The sequence below is a fragment of the Podarcis erhardii genome (assembly GCF_964252035.2).
Source record: "Podarcis erhardii genome assembly, chromosome: 8".
NCBI classification, from domain to species: domain Eukaryota; kingdom Metazoa; phylum Chordata; class Lepidosauria; order Squamata; family Lacertidae; genus Podarcis; species Podarcis erhardii.
Window position 1 is genome coordinate 49148506 of NC_138499.1, and position 27927 is coordinate 49176432.

The 27927-nt window shown below is 38.7% G+C and overlaps 1 protein-coding gene across 2 annotated transcripts in view; it reads left to right on the forward strand.

The window, feature by feature from the left end:
* ARHGAP28 (Rho GTPase activating protein 28) overlaps window positions 1-27927 on the forward strand; it is a 55605-nt gene that overhangs the window by 13361 nt on the left and 14317 nt on the right. Inside the window, exons 1-5 of one of the 2 annotated variants that reach the window (XM_081873865.1) lie at window positions 10887-11086; window positions 21976-22178; window positions 24029-24246; window positions 25103-25190; window positions 26400-26557. In XM_081873865.1, the coding sequence (XP_081729991.1) occupies window positions 22010-22178; window positions 24029-24246; window positions 25103-25190; window positions 26400-26557 (633 nt within the window). In that variant the 5' untranslated portion in view covers window positions 10887-11086; window positions 21976-22009. Of the gene's footprint in view, window positions 1-10886; window positions 11087-21975; window positions 22179-24028; window positions 24247-25102; window positions 25191-26399; window positions 26558-27927 lie in introns of those variants that run through there. The other variant, XM_081873864.1, reaches the window with a different exon arrangement.

Sequence of the window (27927 nt, forward strand, 5' to 3'; positions counted from 1 at the left end):
AGAAAGAAAGAGAAAAGGCCAGGTTTATTCCGCAGCTGTGTGCCCTATCTGTGTTTCATCAAATACAGCTTTTTATTTCTAATGCAGTTTTGGCATTCATTGTTACATTACACATATAATTTTAAATACAGGACTTCGTGAAGCTAGTGATAGTTAAAATGCCTGGCAGTGATGAAGCAGTAATGTCAAACTAGCCTGAAGTATAAAATGAGCACGGCCACAAACAAATATGAAATTAATTATCAGTTATAACATTTTCTGAGTCTAGACTCTTCTAACCAGTCATTGTTTTCTGTGTGTGGTGGGGGGAGGGGGGGAATGGGGACTATAGCATGAAGCTGCCAGAACAAAGTTGTTATTGAAATGCAACATGAAGTGCCTGTTCATGCATTACTTTGCCCTCCTCATCCCATAACCCTGGTATTATCCCTAATGAGGATCTATATTGCTCCCGCCCCTACCCTTCACTCATGCCACTCACTATGGAAACAGGTGAATGCTCAATGACATGAAAGGTCTTAAAATGGGGGTTGAAGCTTTGAAACTAATCTACTGCTAAGGATGCCCCCCTCTTCCAGTTGTCTCAGAAAACTACAGGTAAAATTTTCCTCCCATTCACTCTATTGGCAGATTTCCTATTTGCCGATCTTTCATTTGCCCTCATTTACCCTTCTTTGGAACATAGGAAGCTCCCTTAGGCTGAGTCCATCTAGTTCTGTACTGTCTACACAGACTGCTAAAGACACTCCAGGATTCCAGAGTCGAGTCTCTCTCAGTCCTCCCTAGAGATTTCAGATTGGACTAGGAACTACAGTCCTTTTCCCTCTCATTCTGCCCTGACTCTCTGTCTAGATGCAGCCATCTATGTCATGCTGCCATTCCTCCATTCTCCCTCTCTCCTATTCTTCAGGAGCTTGTACTGCATGAATATATCACAATTAAGACGATATTTGTTGAATTATCTTTTAATAAACCTCTTTTCTGGAACAAGTCCTAAAGTCTCAGCTATGTTTCCTCTTCCTAGAACCTTACTTGGTATGCCCCACTGTGTAGACCGAAGTTACCCATGCTCTTCTGCCATTAATTTGGTAGACATGCTAGTTCCTGAGAAATAGAGCAAGGACTTCAGAGGGAAGTTCTCTTAGCACCAGGTTAATTTTCCAATTACCTGTTCTTCCTGAAGGGTTTTTTCCCCCAAACATAGAAGGAGTTCATCAAACACACACGTCTCAAAGAAGAGTTGAAATAGTGGTGATTGCCATTCACAAGTGCTGCTCATTAAATGAGTTGTGTAATCTGAACACATGGTGGGATAGCATTGTAGCCACTTACCCCACCTGTGACATCCACACATCCATCAGAATGTCTGAAAATAGTTTAGACAGTTCCATATCTGTGCTGTAGTCACATGTTCTGGTAACCGTGTAAGGGTCAGGGGAGAAGCTAGCAGCTGAATTTCATGCACATGTTCATATGGAGAAGGTTTTAGATGGTTTCATAAAAGGGGTTAGCCCAATTCACAGAGAAGAGACTTATGAAATATTAGCCATGATGAATGGAACTTCCTGGTCTAGAGATAGGATGCTTCTGAACACCCCAGGTAAATGGAGCAGAGGTGGGTGCTACTGTCTTCATGCTCTCACTTTTCAAGTGAGATATTAAAGTCGAAGCCTGGACATGCTTGTTCTAAAATTACATAATGAGGCATCATCAAGCCTGAGAAATATCTACATTATGCTATGCTATACCATTTATTCATACGTGTGCGGGGGGACATATATTGTATGTGGTGCTTAGAAAGCTGAGCAGAAGCTGTTCAGGGTGTAACTAAAAATGGGTTCACACAGCACGGAGTGGGATGAGTCAGAAAGGACTGATTTCTGGTGAGCCAATTATACATATGTTTTAATTGAAATCTGACACAGTAGCCCCCATTCTGCTATGTCAAAAGTTTTGTATAAATCAACTAACAAGTTTTAAATCACTTTAATAGCACATGTAAATAGAAAACTGCATGACATTCTAGTTCATTCACTTCTATTTCCCACCTAAGCACCAGGAAGCACATCTGCAGGGGCGAAAATATAACCTCCACATCATAACTGTTTTGAAATAAAAAGTCATTACTTAGCAGTTGCATGGCATGGGCAATGCCCACTGAAATTATTTCAGGAATTTTGTGTTGCTAATAACAGCTTGAATCTTAGACTAGCCCTGCCAACTGCAGCTAAGCCTGCGTAGGCTGACAAAGTACATTCCTGGCTGCATCAGTAAATGGAGAGCTAGATTACATTACAGACTCTGTGATGATCTTAAATGAGTTTTTATCATCAGGTTGGAATTTCTGTTTTATCATACCCAAAATAACATATCTGACTTTGAAAGTGCATTGGTCTTAATTACTTGCATTTGTTTCTTTTTTATCTGATTCCACAAACAAAATTCTGTTGGAACTGACATTATGGCTTCCATTGGACTCGGATTGGTGGAGATTTTTAAGTTTTAGAAACCTATCCACAAGAAGCTGAGATAAAGCAAATTAAGCCTGCATAGAGTTGCACTCAATCCAAACCCTGTCAGCAGCAGGGTTCTGCTGTTCTGCCTAAGGCTTTAAAACAGTGTTTTATGCTGGGGTGCAAGTCACGTGGCCAAACTGAACAGTTTTAGGATCCAGCCTAAGTCCTCCCTCTCTGCTTCCACCCCCAGCTCACGCCTTTTTGAGGACTTACACTGGCCACATTTCAGCCAGCTTTGGCTCAGCTGGCTGAGTGGGATAAGCAAGTTTTGCTGGCCTATCTTCTGTGGAGCTGGGGTTGGGAACTTAATAATAGCTGAGCCAGCTAAGCCAGAGTTGCTCATCCCAGTGAACCCTGCTACAGTAATGTCCCTAAATGTCTATCATTTTAAATAACTGCTATGGGAAAACTGACAGTTGCTCACATTATTATTTTTTCTTCAGACTCGTTTAGAAGGCCTCTGGCTCTGCAGTCTTGTTATTGGTGAATCCTGCTTATTCAGTCCTCAAATTAAGCATCTTCATCATTAAAAATATTTATTTATTTATTATATGCATTTTAGACTTCCACCCATCATAAATAGATCCCAGGGCAAGGTACCATAACCAATTTACAGTATGTGGATGTCATATATTCAGTAACAATAATCAGTGTTATTTTTATAGAAAATGAGGTGCTGGAACCCACAATGAACACCTGCCTCCCTTGTTCTCTTATAATGGAAATGGTGCCTACCTGAGAGGTACTGAAACTGAGTTCTGGCGAATTCTGGCTGGGAAAAAAAGCCCTGAAAATAATCAACTAAAGCAACTTGACAAGAAGAACAGCTGAAAATATAACATTAGAAATACTAAAACACTGCAGAGTGGGTTACTTGCTGTGCATTAAAAATATCATACAAATGCCTTGTGCAAACAGACGAATCTTTATTTGGCATCAGAATGCTAAAAGGGTAGGTGCCAAACATGCTCCCAAATGGAGGGCATTCCACAGGTGGTCACTGCCACAGAGAACAGCCTTTCTATCATCATTGCATAATGTCTATCTCCCAGTGGTGGAATCCTTTAAATATGACATGAGCAGGAACAGGGAAAAACACTATTTCAGTGATTAGGGTCCTAGCCAAGGTCTGATAGACCAGTGCAAACACCTTGAACTCTTCCTGGGTGTGTAAAGGCAACCAGTGTAAACAATTCTGATTTGTATCATGTGATCCCAGCCAAATGAACTGGTTAACAATATGGCAGAAGGCATACAAGTCATATGTGCAGAATCCTTATAATCTGTACTCACAAAACTGCACGACACAAATTGTGTGAGAAAACTGCTGCACATACAGTTTGCACTCAATGACTTTACAGAAGAGCCCACCAATGTGTGGAAGTTCAGGACCAGTAGACACCATCTCATGCTTCCTGTTCCAGATGATCATTCCCATATTTAATCATTGGCATAGGTCTCTTGTGTTGTTCACATTTTATTATAAACCACTCACATATACCTACTACCTAGTAACAGAAATAACCATAGTGTTGTTTACAGGAACATATTACAAACAGTTATTCATTCCAAAGGCTATTTTCCCTCACCTTTTGTTACATGTTTTATTTTTTAAAAAAATTTGGAACCAACTCAAAAACTTTTTGAGTTGAGATAAAATGAGAATTTTATCACATGTTAACCTTGGATGCAAAACTGCAAATAAAACAATGAAGCAACACAGATCTTCCTTCCTTTTTCTGATTACATCACTGGAACCGTTGACTAATATAAAGGGATTTTATTTTATTTATTTATTTTAAAAAAGAAACTTCTGAGTGTATTTCTCACAGTACTCCATATCTGAATTCCTCTGCATCTGTAATGCAGTTGAAACCAATTATAATGAAGTGAAGCATGAGGCGGCTATAAATTCAACAGAAATAAAAACAAAAATGTATTTACCAATACCAAGTATTTTAAAGATGGCAAAGGCAGATGCAGAAGCTCGTGTGGATTTTGTTTGATCCCTTCTTATCATTCTGTAGTCAGGTGTGCTGTGTAGTGACAGAAGTACTCTTCACTTTTGTTGAATCAAAGGTAAAGACAGGTAACAGAGGAGCTGTTGTGTGGAACTTAACAATGTTTCTGCATCAAATAAAAGCCTGCCTAGGTACTTGGAAGAGATGGTTACACTTTGAATATATTCTATGAGTATTTGTAACACAACTTTCGTTTCATTTTCATTTTTATCTTTACAAATGTAGTATTGTTTCTTTTGTTTCTCATTATATATGCAGTACTATTTCTTGTGGATACATTTGTGACATATTAAAGTGATAAAAGATTGGATATAAAAGCTCTATTTTTGTCCTCTATCTATTTATCTGTGTAACTTCTTTCTATTGTATGATCTTGATTTTGATTGGATGATAGCGATGGAAATAATAATTCAATTTATAAATTCAGGCTGTTTAAGATGGGAATAGTGTTGTTTTATGCTAGTTCCATGGGCAAGGATGTCTTTTATGTATTTGTATGAGCTAAAGCATAGATCCTATGGTAACAGGGTACAAACTTATTTGAAAGCCAAGGTGTTTTTTAAAAAAAACACCCTTTCTTTTAATTAAAATTTTAAATAACTAATTAAATAACTAAAAGTTTTTCATCTAGGTAGATTTAAGCAGTTTTTGTTTAGGTAAAGCCAGGATAGTTCCATTCAGAGTTATGGCTGTGTTTCAGCAAGAAATGCCTGAAGGAAACATGTCCCAATACAGAAAGCAATTGAATAAATATAAAGGAAGCAACAGCATCACAGTCCTTGGAAGATTTGACAAAGTGAATCCCATTATAAATGTGATTTGATAAATAGCCAATGATAGAGATGCCTAGACACAGAACCTGTGCCTGGGCACAGTAATAGGCTGCATGTGGGCCAATAAACTCAAATGGAATCTCAGAAAGATATAAGCCCGGTGAGTAAATGGTTCGCAGGTCCAGGAAACTGGTCAACTGCCTGATCTGGAGGGGATCGCACTCCCTCTGGAGGATCAGGTCCTTAGTCTGGGGGTGCTCCTAGATCCTTCTCTGTCACCTGAGGCCCAGGTGACCTTGGTTCTAAGGAGTGCCTTTAACTAGTGTTGCTTCGTCTCCCAGCATTGACCCTTCCCATATATAGCTATAACTTGCCCACTGTGGTTTATATGCTGGTAGCCTTCAGGCTTTACAACTGCAATGCACAAAATTTAAACTCCAGATTTAAAATTTAAGCCCTGAGGCATCACTTTAACTAATCCACAAGTTTGGTCTGGCAAACAAGATAGTGCCATAGCTCTGCGTAGACACTGACTTGAACAGGAGGGTGCAGGAACTTCTTGGCTCCATGTAAAAGGAAACAGACCTTGGTCTAGTTCTGATGTCCAAGCACTAATAGATGGAAAATAATCAGTGTGGACATATGCTGGTGAGGAAATCCAGACTTGTTGGCTTCCACCGCTCCCTGTGATGCAGAACACAGAATTTCCACAGGCATTACCTTATCAATTTTCATTTGTATGAAAGTTCTCTTTAACGAAGAATAAAATACAGTCATACCTCGGGTTAAATATGCTTTGAGTTGAGCGCGTTCGAGTTGCGCTCCTCGGCAAAACCCGGAAATAATGGAGCATGTTACTTCCAGGTTTTGCCGCTTGCGCATGCACAGACGCTCAAAATGACATCACACGCATGTGCAGAAGCGGCAAAAAGCGACGCATGCATGCACAGATGCACCATCGCTAGTTACGTTTACCTCTAGATGCGAACAGGGCTCCGGAACGGATCCCGTTCGTATCTAGAGGTACCACTGTAGTACAATTTCTTAGGCACTGGGGGATCTCTAATCTAGCCACTAGAGATTGTTACAGATAGTTTGAGCAAGAGTGCCAGCTATGGATACAATTTTTCCTTCTCTTGCTGTTTGAAACATATACCTTGGGCTTTAACATGTTTCATGTACATCCTGAATGCAGTCTTTGAGGTACACCTTATCAACTACTGGGCCTTGGAGTCACTGTGGTTGGAATGCTTAGATCAGGGTGAGGGAGAATTGGGTTCCAGTCCCTTTTCACTATAAAGTTCCCTGGGTGACACTGAGTAAGTTACATTCTTTCACAGGAAACTGTGTGGGGAAAACATGGCTCCCCCCAAATAAAAACCAGAGCCAGACATTACCCCCCCTGTACAATTTCCTCTGAGAGTGATGGAATGTCATTGTGTGTGTCAAATTTTGGGCCCGCTCCCCCCCTCCCCCGCCACATGTGACAAGGCAGTGTTCGGTTCTGTGTCCAAGTACTCTTGCAGCCCACTTGGTATGAAAGGTTGGACCATGCTGGTGAAAATTCTAAGTTTATGCCATACTGTGACCCTAACTTTGCATGACAGCAGCAAATTCCTCTGTAAAAATCAGGCTTTGCCCCATGGATGCATAAAACTGCAGTTTGGGGCCCATTTTAAGAGCAAAAGGACTGCATAGTGCTTTCAGTGCCCCTTCTCCCCACAGCTGATCTCCTAACAGTCTATTACCACAAATACTTTTCTGCCTTCTACATACACACTTGGGTTCCAGCTGTACCAGGGAACCATTACCCCTGCACCTCCACAATAGAATCATATTTGTTTTCTGACTAGTACAACTGGCTCAGTAATAAGAGAAAATTAGATAACTTGCAAGAATCCTGAAATGGCATTCGTATACAACATTGTAAAATGACTGTCACTTCACTGCGACCAAGGGCTTTGGAAGATAAGAAGCAGCACCTGCTGGGGCACAATGCATTCTAAGCTCTGTTTCCACTTTTCAGGTCCTTGGAAAAAAGCTGTGTGGACCTTATAGAAGTCAATAATATGAACCCCAAATTCCAGTCTCATCATGCCCACACTAGCCTTCAGATACTTCAGGCCACACCACTTACACCTCCATGGTGCAAGAGTGACATGGGGGAGAAACTGCTGTTATAGCCCAAAAGCAACTCCACAAGGCCTGATGTGGTAATCAGCAATTTTCCTTCTTTGTTACTTCGCCACACCTTTATGGAAAGAAAGGGAATGGCCAGTCTATGAATATGACTATTGCCCCATGGAATTTGGCTCTGACACTTCAATCTCACCCCATCCCACTAAACTGAATGAAAGGAATGTTTGACTTCAGTAGCCTACCTTACAAATGTGCTTTGGAAATAATTTCCCTCTCTGCCCATGCCTCCTTAAGGCAGCCTGTTCCATTGTTGTAATAATCAGGGCTATGCAGTGTTTGGAAAACTTTGTCTACCATTATGATGACTGATTTAATACTGTCAGTGAAGTTGGGCAAGTGTGTTTGCCAGCAATCCCATCTGAAACACGATTAGCTTATCACTTCTGTAAAATTTCCCCACTTTGATCCACCTCTTTTGTGCAATTCCTCAAAGCTCTTCTCAGCAACATTTTCTTGCAAAAGCTGAGGAAGCATTAGGTTATCATTTTCCAACTTTCCTACAAACAGATAAAATGCTTCTTTGGATGATAATTGTGTGGACCAACATGCAGTAGTTTTGTGATGTTAAGCAGAATATTCCAAGTGGTTGAAGAGAAAATGCACTTTCACATAATTGCACCACTCTGTGGAGGAGGTATAATGTTAACATTTCCCAGTAATCACAGGTTGAGTTAAAGAGCTTGTTGGAAGCCTGTGGTGGAATGCTCCAGACTGGACCTGAAATGGTGGGTTTTATTTATTGTATGCATTTCATGCAGGTACTTTTAAAAAAGAAATTGACTGTAGTTTGAGTTCATCACCATCATTGTCATTTTTTATTTGTATGCCACCTTTCCACAGTTACAAAAACAATGCTCAAGGCGGCTTACAGCATGACAAGATTTACATAATTACAAAAGTCATAAACATTAAATAAACCACATCAAAAAAATACACAGCCAAATGGGAAACAATTTCCACATAAATCAAAATCTAAAACTAAGAATATGGCATTAATATCACAGTTTAAAATGACATAGGTAAAAAAATAACAGGAATTTAAACAAAAACAAAACAAAACGGAGCCCTCTCTGCCCAGCAGCCGCAGTGGCAGCAGTCCTTTAAGGAGCCCATCAGGCCCTGCCCTGGGCAAGGTGGTGAGTGGCAGGACTGGGACCCTCAGGCAGGGGAGTTAATAAGTTTATTGTTGTAGCCAAAGACCAGGACAAACCTTTATTAGGCAATAGTATTAATAAAATAATACAGAACACACATCCATAATATAAAAATCAATGATGACTTTGCCAAGGTCCTGAGTATTAAAATACAGTTTCCCTTCTGCATCTCTGACAGTTCCAATTCAATATTTATTAGCCTTTTAAAAATCAAATCTGCCAGCATCCATGATGTACGAAAGAAAAGTTACTAGAGACACCAGCAGACTCAAATCTGGCTTGATTTTGGATTAAAACTCCAAATCATCTCAACAATTTATTACAATTTTATTTAACTCCCCTTATTGTTATTTTTGCAGCCAGTGCATAGAGGGCTACTATTATTATTGTCACTCAAAAGAACCTGAACCATTTTTGCCAGGGTGTGCCTACTTCTTTGTGTGAACAAAGATTTCAGAAAGTGATCTCTGGGTCTCTAACAGAAAATGAGTGATGTCTTCCATCTGAGGTTGATGACAAATACAAAGTCTGTCTGCATATGGGACTTTGTTGTAGAGCCATCCAAGACTGAAGTGAGCATCACTTGGAAGCACAGCTCAATAACTGCATTTCTAAAGGAAATTTGTGAGAGGTTGGCCAGATAACTAGCTCTGCAATGCTCTCTTCTTAAGAGTGAGTACCAAGGAGGAAAATTGGCGTCCCTTTTCTGAATTCTATCCAGAAGAGCCAATCCCTTACTTGACACTTATTCAAGATCAAAGCAGAGCTCAGTTCTGGAAATTAATAATAGTCTTACAGTTCTTAACAAACTGCTTTCCAGAGCTGCTTATCTTTCAATTCTATATAACACAGCACTCAATGGTATAGTACCAAAGTAGCAATTTTCGAAATATTTTAACTGAGCGCAGTTTACTCTTGCCTTAATTGTTGGCCACCCAGATTCTGTACAAAGAAGAGCTGTTGATATTCCTGATGGTAGAGAGCATAGCTAATAATAATAATCATCATCATCATCATCATCATCATCTACACAGTTTCCAAAACATCAGTAGAGTTCACATCAGAGCACCTGATTTCAACACCATAGAGCATTTCAGAAAGCACCAAATATCTTTGCAGTACCCCTTCTATTACAATAAGATGTGTTGATTGTGTGTAGTTATTAATTGTAGAAGTTATCAAATAGGCCTGAGTTCTGTGACAATTTGCTGGTAGACATCAACAAGATTTGGATAATTGGAGTGTCATGTGCCTTCAGACCATTCTCTTGGCATTCTTCTATTTCTCTATGTTCTCTGGATACATAATTTAGTTACATACAATGGTCAACACTAGGGTTGCCATTTCAAAAAGTAAATTTCGAAGGAGACCATCAAAATGGTTGGGCTTTTTCTTTAACTTTACAAAATTCCCTTTGAGATGTCTTATTTAGACATTTGTTGTTGTTCATACATCTATGTCATGTTTTAGTGTTAAAAATACGGCTAATGTAACATGATTTCTCAAGATGTGCTAGAGTCACACTACTTGATGATCTTTTCAGAAAGTTCATGCATTTTTTGAGGGTGTTTCCAAAAATCAAAATGCTGGAAGATGCATATAACACATAGAGTTCTGTACTCTCCCAAAACCCTGTATTAATTTACACATATTATAACTGCCAATGATGGAATATGGATCCCTGATCCCTTTAGCTACAGTGGTGTTCTAATGCTCTATGGTTATTGTGTGAAACAAATCTTGTTCCAACACTTTTGCAAATGTTAAAAGATCCACCTTGTTACATAGCAGACTTTCCCAAACCATAATGATAAATATTTGTTTTTCTTAAAAGATCTTTCTAAATGTTTTGTGCATTTTCATTTTTTTATATATTGCATTGTGTACTAGCAGTCTGGACAGGGCAGTGTCAATACAAAGAACCTTTTTCATTCCTCTCTTCTCTTTTTTCCTTTCCTTTTTTTAAGTTAATGGCAAATGACTTATAGCCTTCTAGTGGAAAAGAAACAAATCATTTTTTGTCTCTTAGTTTCACTCTCACAACAGGGGCTCTTATGAATCTCCAGGGCTACTAGCGGCTGATTGAGCTTTCATTTCTTTTCTTGGGAAGTGCATGAAAGGTTTTAAGTCTTGACACAAACAGGAAAACAGAGTCCAAGCATTTGTCCTAAAGGCATGAAACCCTAAATAGTCACTGTGCAGTGATAGTCTATTTCCCTCAAGGACCAACAATTCTCTTGTTCCTTATTCTTTCAAGACTAGAAGCACAAAGCTTTATTTTATCTCATTTTCAACACGCTTTGAAAATTCAGAATGCAAATGCTTGTTTAAGGAAGGCTCTATTGGAACTTGGTTATGGCAAAACTTGTTCTCTCTCACTCCCATCTTTAGTATATCTTCACTGAAACTTGGATCGGCTAAAGGTAAGATTTGCATATTTGTGAAGAGCCATTCTTTTCTTGTTTTATTTATGGGTTGAAAATCCTTGTTATATATTGAGAAGATATCTGCATGTATGTAATCATCTTGATGGGCAAAATGGTAAAAAAAAATTAGTACCACAATACAATGTTTCCTGAAACTAAGTTAGTTGCATTTAATTCCCATTGAAATCGAAGGAACTTAAGCTATGGCTAAAATTTCACACTGATTTCAGTGTGACTTAAGTACAGTCTAATTAGTTTGGCTCAAACACACTTGTTATTCAAAACCCCTGACAGAAATTATGGTTAATTCAATAAATTTAATATATATCACAGTTATTGTAATTAAAGAAAGTTTTGAAGCTTAAACCTTAAAGTTATACATGAATGTTCTAAGAAACTAAGAAACCCTCCCCAGGATGTAAAATCCAAGAGATTAAAACTGCCTTGACTGTTCCTGCTCTTCTTATGTTAGATACAGAACAATATTATGTCAAATATAGTATATTAAAAGCACGCAACACATAAGATTTTAGCAGATGTAGCCTGTACTTGCACAGGAAGATGCTAAAAAATTCTGTTTAAATCTAGAATGAACGGATTGACCATAAATGACAGCCTTGCCTAACATGCATTTCAGTAGGAAGTGGGCTTTAAAAGCTACATTACAGTAAAAGCCAGGATAAACAATTTGGTAGGCTCATGGGAAGATAGCATTACAACCACTTATTGTGCTTATGTTCCTAGAGTGCTTGCAGAGAGAGACAGAGAGAAGCGAGAAAACCTTCGAAATATGGGAAATCATCCATAAAATATTTGCTCATAGAAGGGATTTATCAGTGCATAAGGGGAAACCTTGCAAAGTTAAAAGGATCCTAATTTTTAACAGCCTTTTATAGCAGAACATCTACATGCAGCTGATCAAATAATGCATCACAGGTGCTTGGTGCACCCATACTGTATGGCAACCAATTCTGAACAGGAGGCATATTTTGAATTGATCAGTGGAGCATCAGCTATGTTGGATTTTCCCTTTGCCACAAACAAAGGGCTCTTGTTAACCCTTTCTTTGCAAGTATAGAGAGCAGCAGAGGTTCTGGAAGAGCTACCCCTTTGGGCAGCCTGGCAGTCTGTGCTTGCTTGCTTGCATTTTGGAAAATGAAGTAGCAACTGAAGTGCACAAGGGAAGAATTCTGAGAGTTGCTGCTTATATGAGAGGAGAAGGCTAAAGAATGCTTACAAACAGGGCTAATGTGGTTAAAGTGAGACTGAAAGTATACAGAACCTATACAAAAAAGGAAGGAGGACTCACTAGTAGAATCTGGTAGTTACCAAACGCTTCAAATTCTGATGCTCTTTGTCATCACTTAAACCAGGGGTGAGCTATATCAGCCCCTGGGAACAATGCAGCTCTCTGAATCTCAGTGTTGGGGTCTCACAATAAGCCACACAATATCCCCAGGCCACAACCTCTTTCCCCAGGCTATATCCCCTGGAATGTGCCCTTGGACTGTGACAACTCCTCTTGCTTGGTGGGTGAAAAGGTTTGTATTGAAACCTTACTTTACATGGCTGGAATGTAGCTTACAGTACAAAGGCAAGAATGACATTCATTGGCCTGCCTTCCTTTTCCTTTAGTGCCACCCATTTTTGTCTCTGTCTCTACCCCGCTATCCTCCAGTGCATGTGACATGCACACATCAAAGGTTGCCCAGGAGCAACACCTGAACAGATATATATACAGCCAATTAAATGCCACATAAGGTTGTCATATACATCTATTGTTGTTGTTGTTGTTGTTAATGTAACATTTTAAACATACACATTTTAAATCATTTTTAAACAATCCCTTTTAAAATTTGAATCATCGGTAACCAAGTCTTTCCATAGTAGGCAAGGAGTACACTGACGATTTGTTGTGTATGTTTTGATAAATTCCGTTGGGAAGCACTTGGTTTGCAAAGCAATCTATATGTCTCAAAAATAAATTGAATAAATAAATTGAAGCTCAAGTTGTAGTTCTAACAAAAAACCCAGGAAGGTACATAATAACAACCAAATGGTTCTAGCTCTCTCCAGACAATTTTACAAGTTAATATGGCAACCCAATCAGTGAACAATAACAATTTACTATGCTGTTTTATAAGCAATGTCTTGTATTTATTGCAGTTAATATCTGGATGCTCAGCGTAAGTAAATGTGAAACTAGCATTCCACTGGGCATCACATTTGGAATGATTTTTAGGATGTTGTATTGAATCACTTTTATCAGCCGTGACTTATTTGACAATGATTTTTCCTGGAAGAATTTGCTCCATGTGGTGCATATTTTGATATACTCCTGACTAGGCCACTGTAACACAATCCATGTGCAAATTTAAAAAAGAAAGAAAAAAAGTTGTTTGGAAGTTGCAACAGGGGCTGAATGGGGCAGCCATGTTAATGTATTGTGGTGTTAGTCACATAGAGCATAAAACATGGATCCTCTGTGAGCTCCAGCGACTACTAGCTTGCACCAAGCAACCGGTAAATTCAAAGTGCTAGTGCTTCCCTTTATGAACCAGGTCCACTTGAGGGAATGATTTCCTGTAAGTTTTTTGACTGGTTGATTTTCTGTCACATTAGTGTGATGAGGGTTTTTTTGTGGGTGTTGAACAAATTATGGAAGCAATTGCACATTAAGGTTTGTCATATTGCTAGGCTTTGAAGACAAGCTTTTCATGGTTGATGTCTAATTGCTCTCCTCTATATATTTTCTGATGCTTTTAAGCTTTCTTCTTGTTCTCTGCCTTGAGAACTGTTATACCAAAATGTGGGCTATACATTTTCTAAGTAAATAATTGGATTATACCTCCCTTGCCTTTAGATCTGAAGTGCTTTTTTTCTGGGGGGGGGGGCAGGGGTACGCATACCCCTAAACATTTTGTGAATCTAAGTTTGGCCTCATTGAGGGGCACTATTTCAATATGAGTAGGAAAATGAGAGCACCCCTAAACATTTTTTAGAAAAAAAGCACTGCTTATAACTGATATGCAAGGTTTGCCAGACACACATTTTGAATAACGCATTGTCAATTGCTCTTACAATGTTGTTTACTCTTTCATGGAACTGAAACAAGGAGAAAAATACATTGAGTAGCAATAAGGCTTTACTCTACTGCCCATGGTTTCCTAAAACATATTGTCAGCATTAGATTGGAGATAAGCATGTTTCACTCATGTCTCCTGCACCTGTTCAAGGGATTAATCACAAAGTTAGTACATTGCCTTGTGCAACACAAGAAGCCATGTGGCTATTCAAAACATTCATGTTGGCTTTGATTCAGAAGTAGTCATTTAAGAACGAAGAAGGAAGAAGAAGAAAAAGAAGAAGAAGAAGAAGAAGAGGAAGAAGAGGAAATAAACCAGTATAAATGACATCTGGCTTTTTCTTCCCTTCCTTCTTTGCTTGTTGAATTATTTAGACTTCTCCCAATTTCCAAGTTTCTTAAGTTTGCAGTAGCAACTGTATCTTGTACTTGTTATAAATAATTTGTATAGCAGCATGTGAGTTGCTGGCAAAGCCCTGCTCAAAGCCACCCTGCCGATTCAGCTGTTGTTTTTTGTGTTTTTTTTACTCTTGTTTGATTTTAGTGATGCTACAGGCTGTACAGTGCAGATTGCAGCCTTGGCAAAAATGGGAAATAGTACATAGTGTTTGCTAGAGATATTAGTACCTCCCTCAGACACCACTAGAAGTCCTTGAATACAAAGAATTAGATGTATCTCCATTTTACGGCAAGTGTGATATGATCCATCTTCTCATGTGGCAACTTCAATGTATGCATCCACACCCTTATCCTATTCCAGTTCTTAATCACAGAGCTGCATGGTCTAGTTGTATTTCAATACTGTTCAGGGTTTAAGTACACCAATTTATCCATCTGTAAGCTTTTAGTACTAATTTTAATTTACTCTTGGTTCAGACAGTAGTGTTTACTCTTCTTCCCTGCTCTCTCTTTGGGTATATATTATACACTTGTGTATTTTAGTATACCCTGAGACGTAGAATATTCCAGTAATATAAGTACTAGGGGTGCAAGTTGGATTAATTTAAAAGCCTTTAATTGACAGAAAGTTGGTGTCTGATTAATTGGACAGCAGAATTAACTTTTTAAAAAAAGTTTACATGTATAAGAACTTAAAAAAAAGATAGCAGCAAGCAGCATATTTGAAAAAATATTCCGTCACGCATAAGGGAATGACTCTGTTAAGTTGGTGGCTGAAGTACACACATGCATGATTATCCAAATTATTTTCTTTAACAAAATGCATATACCGTTTGATTGTATTTTTTAAAAACCCTGTAAGCGTTCCACAGTTTTTTAAAAAACAAAACATTAAAATTATTGATTAAAATAGGTATTTATAATATTCAAATGATTAAAATCCAGAGTAGCTAAAAAGAAATAAAACACATGTGACTTTTGTATGGACAGGCTTGCCTAAACAAAAATGTTTAAATCAGGTAGCAAAAAGAGTACAGCAAAGGTGTCTGCCTTTGCTGAGTTCCATAGTATGGGTGCTGCCAGACTCAGACTGATTTCTTACAAGTGTTGGAATTAGTATTATGTGCAACCTGTAACAGTGCCAGTTCTGCAGGTCAAAACAGTCAAATGGGGATATAAGGAACGTGAGGAATAAGGGGAAGTATGCATCCCCCCCAAAAAAAACAGTTGGCCATATGCAAATTAATGCAGATTTTATTGACCACGCAATTAAGACACAAACAGTGGGTGACCTATGAGTATCCCTTATCACACGCCACCAGGTCAGTTGTCTACCTATCACTATGTAGCAATCTGGGGCTGCTGAAAATACCATGAAAAGTGCCAAGAAGGCAGGTGATGATGTACAATATCTGCATTTTCTCCCACACTACTCCCTACCTGCTGTAAAGCAAAACATTCTGTATCACACAGCAACAAAGATTGGATGAAGAGACCACAGAGAAACAGAGCGAGAGAAGCTGAGGCTGCACTCGGCTTCCCTGCTCTGGGAGACATAAAATATATGTTTTGGTTGCTAGCTGGCAACTACCAGTTGCATTCACACACCAAATTGCCCATTCCTTGGTATGTTTTGGTAGTGCATCATCTGTGACCACTGATCACTGAATTGTGGCGTGGTGGTTGTTTCATATTCTATGTCCAAGACTTCTTTGGATTTCATACAAGAGTGATTAGTGAAACATTAACATGTCAGAAGCAGCAACAGTTTTCAAGCAATGCTGAAGCACAAATGAGATTTTCCACCTGAAACTAATGTAACATCATATTCTAAGTTTCTCAATCTCTTAAAAATGCAACATGTGAATGATTTCTAAGTCGATGAAAGGAAGAACTGAGGCAGGTGAGCTCTGATGTAGAACAACAGTGGGTTTTTTTGTTGTACTGTGTTTATCTTCTAATGTAATTGCTTTGAAACAATGCACTCCTAATTTGCCATTTCCTCATTTTTGTGTACATGAGCACATGTGCACACTGCTCAGGCTTGCGTCCCAGAGAGGCAGACTGAACATAATGGGTGTAAAGCAAGATTCATCACTTGTGGATGAAACGGCGCTCCTCGCTTATCCTGGCTGCTCATCAAGATAGCATTTCTCAGAGACATTAGGCTTTACTTTCTGCAGCAATAAAGCTGCCAATAAAATAAAATTAAGGCAACAACTATGACAAACTCCAAGGAAATTACCAGGTAGCCATACAAATACAGAGTTTTACTAGATGTCCATATTTACTATAATTATTCAGTTTAATTTGTAGAAAGAGCCATAGTTCAGTGATAGAGAACGTGCTATGCATGTAGAAGGACCCAGATCCACTCCCTGGTGTCTTCAGGATCTTTGGTATAATTTTCTGCTTGAAATGTGAGTTGTTACAAGCTGCATGATACAGTTATGGGCATTTATAATTCAGATGGACTATAACACAATAGTTGTGCATATACTTTGTATGCAGAAATTCCCCATTTCAATTCCTGGCTTCTCTGGGTAGAAGGTGTAACGATAGGACTGCTAGAGAGTCTCTGTGAATCAGCAGTAGCCAATGTTGGCTTAGATGACATGACTCAGTATGTGGCAGATCTATTGGTTAATATGCTGACTGAATAGATAATGTTGTAGGGCTTTTGTGAGTCAACTAAGCAGGCCTGGTTACAGATTAAAGGCCCTACTGCTTTGGGGCAAACATTCATGATTACTGGAGCTTCCTATCCATGTAATGATACACGATTGATTCTAAAGTTACAGTAAATGTAAAAAAGTATTGCATGTCATCTTTAAATTACGCCTTTCAGTATTTACCCAGACTAATTATTCTGCTTCATACTCAGTGCCTGAACATAATGATCCACTGCTATCCAAATAAGAACCCTCTCTATAGACGAGGATTAAATATGTCTGTTAACTACAATGTGGTTCTGTTGCTGCTCTTCTGTTCTATGGATTCTTCGCTATGCATCGCTTAATTGAATGGAAAGCACAGTCATTCTGCTATCATTACTCAGCCTCTGATTAGGTGTCACTAAACTAGCTCTTTGTGTAGTATGATTTATTTAGCCTTGGAGTACATCATGAATGTAACTGCTAATTAGATTGATAAAGCCTATACAACAATCAATGTGTCTGATCGACTTTTAAATGTTGAACCAGTATTATGCAGAGACACAGTAAAAATCTATGTGTATCAGCAAGGGAAATAACTAATCCCTGTTTTATTCCATTAGTAATGGAAACATAATGGCCCATGAAGCTCATGATCTTTCTTTGCCAACAAAATGATTTCGCAGGGAGCTTTTCTTTTGCAATTTTTTTCTGGGATGAAGTTAATCTAAGACTAGGATGCAGTGGAACCATTTCAGTGCTTTGCATATGCAATAAACACTTGGCAAATGGCAACTGCATGGTGGTGTTTGTTTTACACTGGGGGGAGTTCTCAACCCACCAATCATCCAACCCAGACAGCATCATTCTATATATTTTCCACATATTTTATTGAATGCATCTGGCTTAAATTTGAACCCCACGGATCTCATGTTGAGCTGTTCAAACTGATGTTGGCTGTGTGATCAACTTCACAGCAGTTGAAAGGTAGGTCAGGTCAATGGAATAAGCCAAACATTTTGAATTAATAGACTAATGATAAATAAAAACCTGGGATTTTAAAATCCCAGGTTTTTATTTATTTCAGACGAAACAGTTCAATAAAAGGGGTGACAGTAGGTCAGAATGAATATAAAGTTAAAGCCTTTTCCGATGATCTGGTAATTACAATTGAAGAACCAATGGAAAGTATAAAAGTAGTACTGGAGGAGATTGAACAATTTGGAAAAGTGACTGGGTTTAGATTGAATAAGAAAAAAACAAAAATAATGGCTTAAAATATGGAGCAAAATACGATAGAAACAATGCAACAATTGACAGAGACAGAGGTGGTGAAAAAGGTAAAATACTTGGGAATTTGGTTAACTCCTAAAAATATTGACCTGTTCCAGAACAATTATGTACAGGTTTGGAAAGGAATAAGGAACGATCTGGAGGTGTGGGGTAGAATGAAACTGTCCTTTTGGGGCAGAATTTCTACGATAATGATGAGCGTGCTTACAAAGATGTTATTTCTATTTCAGACTATCCCCATTGTAAAGGGGGTAGGGATCTTCAAAGAATGGCAAAGAGTGATATCAAGGTATATCTGGCAGGGGGAAAAGCCAAGAATAAAATATAAGTTACTAATGGATGCAAAAGAAAGAGGAGGCTTTGCCCTGCCAGATGTGAAATTATATTATGAAGCAGCATGCCTATGTTGGTTAAAGTTACAGATAGGTAGCCGTGTTGGTCTGCCATAGTCAAAACAAAACAAATTCCTTCCAGTAGCACCTTAAAGACCAACTAAGTCAGTTCTTGGTATGAGCTTTCGTGTGCATGCACACTTCTTCAGATACACAGAATGTGTATCTGAAGAAGTGTGCATGCACACGAAAGCTCATACCAAGAACTGACTTAGTTGGTCTTTAAGGTGCTACTGGAAGGAATTTGTTTTGTTTTGACTATGTTGGTTAAAGGAATGGATAAAATTAGAAAATAAGGAATTACTAGACTTGGAAGGTTTTGATAACAGATTTAGATGGCACGCATATTTATGGTGTGACAAAAAGAAAGTTTACAAAGGTTTTGGGAACCACATCTTCAGGAATTCGTTAATAGAAGTATGGGACAGGTATAAAAATTTATTGGAACCAAGAGTACCACACTGGTTATCTCCGTTGGAGGTTATGAGTGTAAAGAAAATTAATATGAGAAGTAAATGGATTACATATGGTGAAATGGTAACCAAAGAAGGAGGGAAATGGAAATTGAAACCATACAAACAAGTTAAAGAGTATGTATATGATTGGTTGCATTATTTCCAAGTAAATGAAATGTTTAAAAAAGATATAAAAGAAAGTGGTTATGGAGAAAAAGATTCAAAGTTTCAAACAGATATAATAAATAATGAATGTAAAATTTTGTCAAAAATGTATAAGATATTATTGGAATGGTATACGAAAGATGAAGAGGTTAAATCGGTAATGATACAATGGGCCAAAGACTTTGGGTATAATATTCAATTTGATGATTGGGAAAAATTGTGGAAAGAAAATCTAAAATTCACTGCATGCATGGTATTGAAGGAAAATGTGATGAAAATGTTTTGTAGATGGTACATCACACCGGTAAAATTAGCAAAAATGTATGAGACATGTAATAAGTGTTGGAAATGTAAAGAAAAAGAAGGAACGTTTTATCATATGTGGTGGGAATGTAAGAAAGTGAAGAGTTTCTGGGAAGCGATATATAATGAATTGAAGAAGATTTAAAATATACCTTTGTAAAGAAACCAGAAGCTTTTTTTTTAGGGATTACAGGAAAAGAAATAAGAAGAAAGGATTGTAAACTTTTTCAGTATGCAGTTACAGAAGCAAGAATTTTATTGGCTCAGAAATGGAAACAAGAGGAAATACCGACGATACAAGAATGGAGAATGAAACTGACAGACTATGCGGAATTGGACAAACTAACTGGGAAAATTAGATATGTGAGAAACCAAAAATTTACCGAAGACTGGGGAAAGTTTGTAGAGTATCTGAAAACTGTGTGTGATGTGCAAACAACGCTAGTGGGGTTTCAAGAAGCACTGTAAAAGTTAAGATGTATTGTCAAAAAGAAATAGAAGAGGGAGGGAAGACAAATGGCAATATAATGAAGGGAATGCATACTGAAGAATAACTATGGATGATTACCAGAGCAGCTGTAGGAAGTCCATAAAGATTTAATTTGTTAAAAATTTGGATAAAATTGCATAATTCTGTTGGAAAATCAATAAAAAATTGTTTTAAAAAATTAAATAATAAAATAAAATCCCAGGTTAGCTGAATTGCAACAGTTTCACTTTCTTATACTGCAAGCCCAAAACTTATACAGAGGTTATGTTCTGGGGGTGGTGCCTAAAGTCAAAATCGCATACTGTATGGGGTTCAGTGGTCGGTGAGATTGCCAAAGTCATTTTTCTTCTCTGTCCCCTTTTAAAAAAATTCTCTTCCTTGCTTTGCACGTAAATCTGAAAACACACACGTTAAATCTGAATCTCAGTGACACAGGTTGCTTACTTTCACAGTTCCATTTATAGTGCTGTCACAATGCTGTCACATGTTAATGTGTTTCACATGCTTAACTTTCTTCATGCAAAAATAAAAATCAGTGTAAAAGTGAAGCTGCCCTAGGCTGTTATCTGAAAAAAAAAAAACTAGAAATAATCTTTATTTCAGTCAATAGGACACCTCCTTATAAAATGGTTTTAGAATTATGCCACTATTAGTAATGAGTATGTGTATGGCTTTCACCTATTATTTTGAGCAAATTGCAAATACTTCTGCAGTTTAGAGATTACTGATGTGTTTATATTTTAAATGTGTATTGAGTAGCTGCGATTTTGCCTGTGAGTATGTTACATAGATTTGTTTAATATTGTTGGTTATTTTAGATTTTACAAGCATTACACAATCTGTTCTGTGATTGTTATATGGTTGGTAGAACACCCTGTTGCTGGGACTATAAACTCTTTCTGCCTAATATGGGAGTGTGCATCACCAATTGGGGCTAACTGAAGTGATGAAGGTGTGAGGCGTGGGGATGGCAAGGTTCATGGTCAGTATTCTCCCTCTGGGAAGCTGGAAACATTTTAATTCATTCACAGTGACTGACAGAAAATGTAATCCAAGCAAGCCATATTATGGTCCTTATTCTCTTTAGCCATCAGCTAAAGTCATGCTGGCCACATGACCCAGAAAAACTGTCTGTGGACAAACGCCTGTTCCCTCGGCCAGTAAAGCGAGATGAGCGCCACAACCCCAGAGTCGTTCGCGACTGGACTTAACTGTCAGGGGTCCTTTACCTTCACCTTTTCAAAGGTTGAAAAAAACTTCTTTCAACCTATGGGCAGAAATTAAGCAGATATTGATTTCATGCTCTGTGTAGCCAAACAACAAACAAGCAGGAAGACAGCTTTCTGCATAATGCTGAAGCTTCCGGGTTGATGGTTTGACAAATGATAAGTGGCTATGAGAGGCTTCAGATTCAGCCAGTGTAAGTGCTCAGCTAATTTTAGGAAGTTACATTCTTCCTGCTGAACTGGAGTTGAGAATGTACGAATGGCGTAGCCATAGCTAAGCCGGGGGAGCCCCAGATCCCCCTACTCCACCCACTCATTCCAGCAGATCTTGGATTTGGATTGTACTGTTAAGTCTTTGCAAATACACTCAAAACTTGACTAGTAAGATTCTTTTTAAAATCCTTTAATCTGTGTCTTTCTACAGGAAATCTCTTCCTCGATGCCAAAGAATTAACAGAATGCTGTCCAATGAATCCTTGCGGCCTCCAGTGTACAGCCGCTCCAATTCTCAAGCCTCTGTTGACAGCACTTCCATGGAAGATTTCTGGTGTGAGGTAGAAAATATCAAAGAGAACACAGAAGATAGGCAAGATGAGCAAACCCTATTAGATGTCAAGGCTCCAGACGGTGTGTATACACACTTCAAATACATACTTATGTGCACTTGCCTTACATTGTGCTTGCAAAATGGGACTTCGCCCTCTCTCCACCTGCGCCCTCCCCAAATCTGCTTCAGAGAGGCAGGAAAATGCCCAAAACGGCATGCAGGAGGAGGCGAGGGGTGATGCACAAGAACTGCTTGTGCTGATGGAATGATGTCCTTAGCACAACATTAAATACAACCCATTACATCTGCTTTAAAATTGCAAATTCTTTGAAAAACTCCCTGTTTTATATAAATAACTGGGTACAATCTATAAGTAGTAAATTTCACAGCTTTCTGGACTGCACGTTATATGTGTATAAAATATAGGTGTAGTAATTTAAGAAAAATGCAGGTGTTCAATGAGTGGTGCATGTATTGGGCACAATCCACCTGTGACAGTATAGGCCACAGTCTGTGCCACAAGAGAGGAGGGAAGGAGGCAAACACCAGGTAGCTCAGTCCCACCATTGCAACCACATGGATATATCCTCCCCCCCCCCTCAAAAAAAAAAAATCTTGATCTGCTAAACAGTCCTTTGACATCTGGAACATTTTAAACTAACCTCACATTCTCTTTCTATAGTAGGTAGACTGGTTAGGTAATAAATTAATTAAACATGGTGTGAATAAGACCTCATACAAACTCAGGTTTTTGTAGGGTAACGAGTTAACAGTTTTTTGAAAATATGTTCTTTTTTAAAAAGAAAACTTAAAAGTTTTAAATATCTTCTCTATAGTCATACAAGTTGTGTAATTTTTAAAAGTTGCCCTATAATTCATCAAAGGCTGCACCTTAATTGGCTCACTCGTGTTTTTAAACAGTTACATCTTTAAAATCTTGGTGACTGTCTAGCCAGCATTAAGGTCATCTTTTCAGTCCCTCTGATTTCAAGTGGAGTAAATTCCCTGGAGCTAAGCAACTTTTTAACTCTCCCACTGAAATCAGCGAAGCAGGCAGAATGACCCAAAATGTGTTCATTTCTGAGTACTCCCACATAGGTCAGTAGGACTTACTTCCTAGCAAGTCTGCTTGGCGTTGCAGGTTTTAAAGTGCTTAACGTTGCCTAGATTATGCCCAGGCTCTCTAAATGTATCCCAAACAGAGATCCTTTATATATTGTATTTTTTTAAAAAAAAAGTATGTGAAAGTGCCATTGAGGCGACCTGGAGGTTAAATATCAGCTTGGAGAAAGGAGAATGAGTTATTAGTCCTGTTTGTGGTCTTCCAAACAGTTTCAGAAGACGCATACAGTTTCATTGGCCTCAGGGGCCGAATCAATGAGTTGGTCATGCTGCTATACTGAGATTGTGTTGATAAAGATTACGAGGAAGCATTTTCTCAGGCTGGGAGAGGGAAAACTTCACTTTCTTGGAGCAGATGGCAATTTAATTTTCTATGTCTGTGTCTGCAAGACTAGTCCAACATTTTCTGAGAGGCTTAAGAACTGGCTGGGATATGATTTTCTAATTTCCTTTTTTAATGTCTGTCGCTTCTTTACTTTCCCCCCATAAAACTGTGGGTTCTGCTCAGCTAAATCATTGTGTATGTGGAAAGAGTTTCATGTGCACAATGGAATGTCCATCACCCTCTTTCCCCATATATCCTCCACCCCACTGAAAATGATCTTAACGCTCTCTGTTTACCTACTCTCTCAAGGCTTCCATTGCCCGTTGGGGCCCAGCTCTCCATTTGAGGATCAACTGCCTCATGCAGATTTGAGGCCAGATGTTCCAAAGAACAGAACTTATTAAGGAATTTTGTGCTGCTGCTGCTGCTGCTTCCCTTTCCCACTCCTTATTGCCATATTAACACATGCCTACTCTTCCACAGAAGGGGAGCTGGAAGCTGAATGGTTGCAAGATGTTGGTCTGTCTACATTAATATCAGGCTCTGAAGAGGAAGATGGAGAAGCACTGCTGTCCACGCTGACCCGCACTCAAGCAGCAGCAGTGCAAAGGAGATATAACACTTATACTCAAACCATGAGAAAGAAGAATAAACATGCAGTCAGAGATGTGCGTGATATTTTTGGTATTCATGACACTCCTGTAAGTAGTATGTTTATTACTTTGGAAATTGTTGGAACTTTCCTTTATTAAGGATAAGGGTTCGGTTTAAAGGGCCTTTGGGCATACTAATGTGCACCTAAATGTTGAGGAAATGCACTGAAAACACACCTTGAATTTTCCAACCTGCAAGTTAAGCAAATGTGCATTTTTCCAGGAAAAAGTGCTGCATCAGTTTGCTTAGCTTTGTATAAACTGTCTCTGTTTAAGAGTCCATACATTAGAAGACTATATAAAGATGGTAATTAGTAGCAGAAACAAAAATATTCTGATAATCCTGAATGTACAGCAGAGGCCAACTTCTTTCCACCTGCCCTTGTGATATGGATTCATCTGAGGAACTGATGCATTGTATCTGTAATTCTGCCAATTCCCCCCCCCCTTTTTGGTGCTTAGTGCACCCCAGACCCCAGACACGCATGCATCTCTCTCACATGCACACCACAGACATCTGTTCCTTTCATAACAGACCACATATACCTCCTTCCCACTGCCTTCTCTCTCCTTTCTTTCACACTCACACACATATATATCTTCCTTCCTCTGCCCACATGCATCTCTGCTTCACACAGGCCCCATTCTCTCTGCCCAAGTGCATTCATTTCAGTCACACACAGAGAGTGTACTTGAGCACTCCCTACACACTTTCACGGGTGAAGGAAGTGCGTCTCATAAAAAATAATAATAATCAGCTGCCGCCACCACCCAGGTGCCCATTAGGTGCGGATATCTATAATAATGCATCCCATAAAAAGTAAATCATAGAACAAAAATAAAACTTGCACAAACTTCATATTGCATCTTTGTATTAATAATTATTGTGCTTTCTTGTCCTCAGCCCACATTTGAGGCCATACCAGTGTCACCTGTTGCAACCAATGGCATCCAACTTCCTGCACAGAAACCAGGTTGGGAAAAGGTTAACTGTAAGTACACACTAAGCAAACACGGGGATTCTTGGTCCATGGTAACATTGCCTTATTTTATAGGCTATTATCTATTCATAATTATCTCTGAGCAAGCCCTACCGAACTCACTGGGACGTCTGGTTTGAAACCCACTGCCAGTGTACTAAATGAGCAAAATATTTGTGCTTTTATTAGGTACTGCCATTGGCAAAGTGATTATGGCCTAATCCCAGTTAATATAGGTTGTGTTCGTAAATGACAAAGGGTACAATCTGGCTAAAATCAAGCACTTTTAAGTCCCATTATTTCAGTGTTGGGGAGAAAAGCACACACAGCTTTCTGATAACAGCACAGCTTCCGTCTTTTCTCCACTCCTTTTCCTCATCTCTTCCTCTCTAGGTCAGGGGTAGCCAGTGTGATGCCCTTCATATGTTCTGCCCTATAATTTCCATTGCATATGGCTGTGGCTGGTTGAAATTGTAGTTCAACAACATCCGGAGAAATCTACTTTGGCTACCGCTGCTCTAGCAAAGCCATTTCATGTGCCTGGACTGCTAATGCTGCACTGCTAATGCTGTTAACACTAAGCCAAGAAATGGCGTTATCTTGCTCCATCACTCTGTGGTAGCAATAGCAGGAGCAGCATTCTTCTGGGTACTCTTTCGGTAATGCACGAAGAATTATCTAGGTTATACCTAATGGTGCTGGTGTGCAGAATGTTCACAAGGGGGATGCACAGCATTGCATTCCTTGGAATACCCTTACCCAGGTGTTGCTTTCATCGTTAATGCCATAGCAATAAGCCATTAAGTGCCTCACCATTTCTTCACTGTCAGATGCTGTGTCTGTATCAGAAACTCAGTAAAGAACGGAAAGGAGATTTCAGTTACAAATATATGCAAGGCTTATGTGAATCTGCAAATGGCCGCCATCTATAGTTAGCCTTCACTGTAGGCAAACACTGATGGTTTAAAACAAGAGTGAGGAAGCTGTGGCTCTCCCGGATGTTGCTGGACTACAACATCCTCTTCTCTAACCAATGGCTATGCTGGCTGGGACTGATTGGAGTCGGAGTCCAGCAACAATGGAGAGCTAATTGTTTCCCACCCCAGTTTAAAGATCTTCTGACTGGAATGATTGCTGCTTTCTCAGTGGTTAGCAGTGTTCTTTCTCTGTTATTCCTCCACAGAGAACACAGTATTCACTAAAAATATCTCTTACTTTTAGCTGGTAGCTGCCTAGAATGTGAATTCGAGAAAGACAGTCAGTTGGTGAAAGAAGAACTATCTTTTGAGGTCTCCTTCTCCGAATCAATTGTGGTTATTCCAAAGCACAGAGAATGGCACAAAAACCAAAGATTAAGAAAGGATGAATCTTCCTTGCCTGTAAGTTGAAGCTCTTCCTATTTTGACATTATTTAATCCTTTAGTTGGTTTCTGCTTTCTACTACAATGGCTATCTTAAAAAAAGATTACAGTACCTTGTGTGTCTTTTTGTTGGGGTTGTGGGAAGGAGCAGACCTTGTTTTAAATGTTATGGTTGTGACAGTTTTATCTGTGGTATTTATCTTGTTAAGTTGCTTTGAGACTTCTTATTTTGTATAAAGTGACTTACAACTATCAACAACAACAACAACAACAACAATAATATTAATAATAATGTTTGTTGGGTAGCTGCTGGAATACTGGGGATGGTTACTAGGTGAGTAACAAGTTGCATAGATGAAGCTACCAAAATTGCCCACCCTGGGACTTGCCTTGTTTTGGACAACTCACAATATTTTCATGTTGGAGCAAAAGAAGCATTGCCCCTGACAGAAGTATGCCTCAGAAGCAAATTACAAAAGACAAGAGATAATCTGTTCATTTTACTTCTTCCTGAGTCCACTTCATCACCTCCTTTTCTTTTTGTTAAAAAGAAATGCCTAATAAAGTCAAAGCATTGTTCGTGGATCAATTTTAACATCAGTAAAGCTGGATCAAAATCAAAGTATGCCCTGAAGAATGGATGCTGCCTCAAGAATTCATCCATTCATTCCATTCCATTTCTCTACCACTTTATATTATGAGGGGGGGGGGGGACTCAGTGTGGTTTACAACCTACATGAAAACATCAAATAAAACATTACAGAAGAAAATCAAATATTGAAAAAAATACATTCAAAGAAACATAATTGACAGGAAACTATTATCTTAAAATATTTCAAAATGAGACATTACAAAGGAAGGTCAAGTATATAATACACATTTAATGACAAAATAATAAGTGGCAAAATTGTGAGGGAAATCCCATAATATAAAAAACATGAACAAATAGCTTTTTTCCCCTTACTGTTAAACAAAATTTTAAAAGGATGAATGCCATAATTCATTGCCCTGCCAAGCTGTGTTGCTGGACCACTATAGCTGTCTCCTAATAGTTTCTAAACAGAGTTTCATTTATGTAAATAATGCATGAATTCAGTTCTCAGTGGGTTTCTTTGCCCTTTAACATTAAAGTAATTTATTGTAATTGAATAATGCAGGCAAGATGGCCTGTGTTCAGACATTCTTGTATCTTAGTCCTGTACCAAAGCCATTAGACTTCCACCCCTCAGCTTTCCCTGGGGATGCGTAAACTTGTATTTGTATTCATACCAAATTACTTCAGAGGTTCTCATAAGATGGGGAAAGGCAGAAACTGCCCTTCCACACAGGTAGCCAATTATCTGTAGACTTTTGTAACTGGTTGGATGTCCGCTTATCAATCTGTGGAA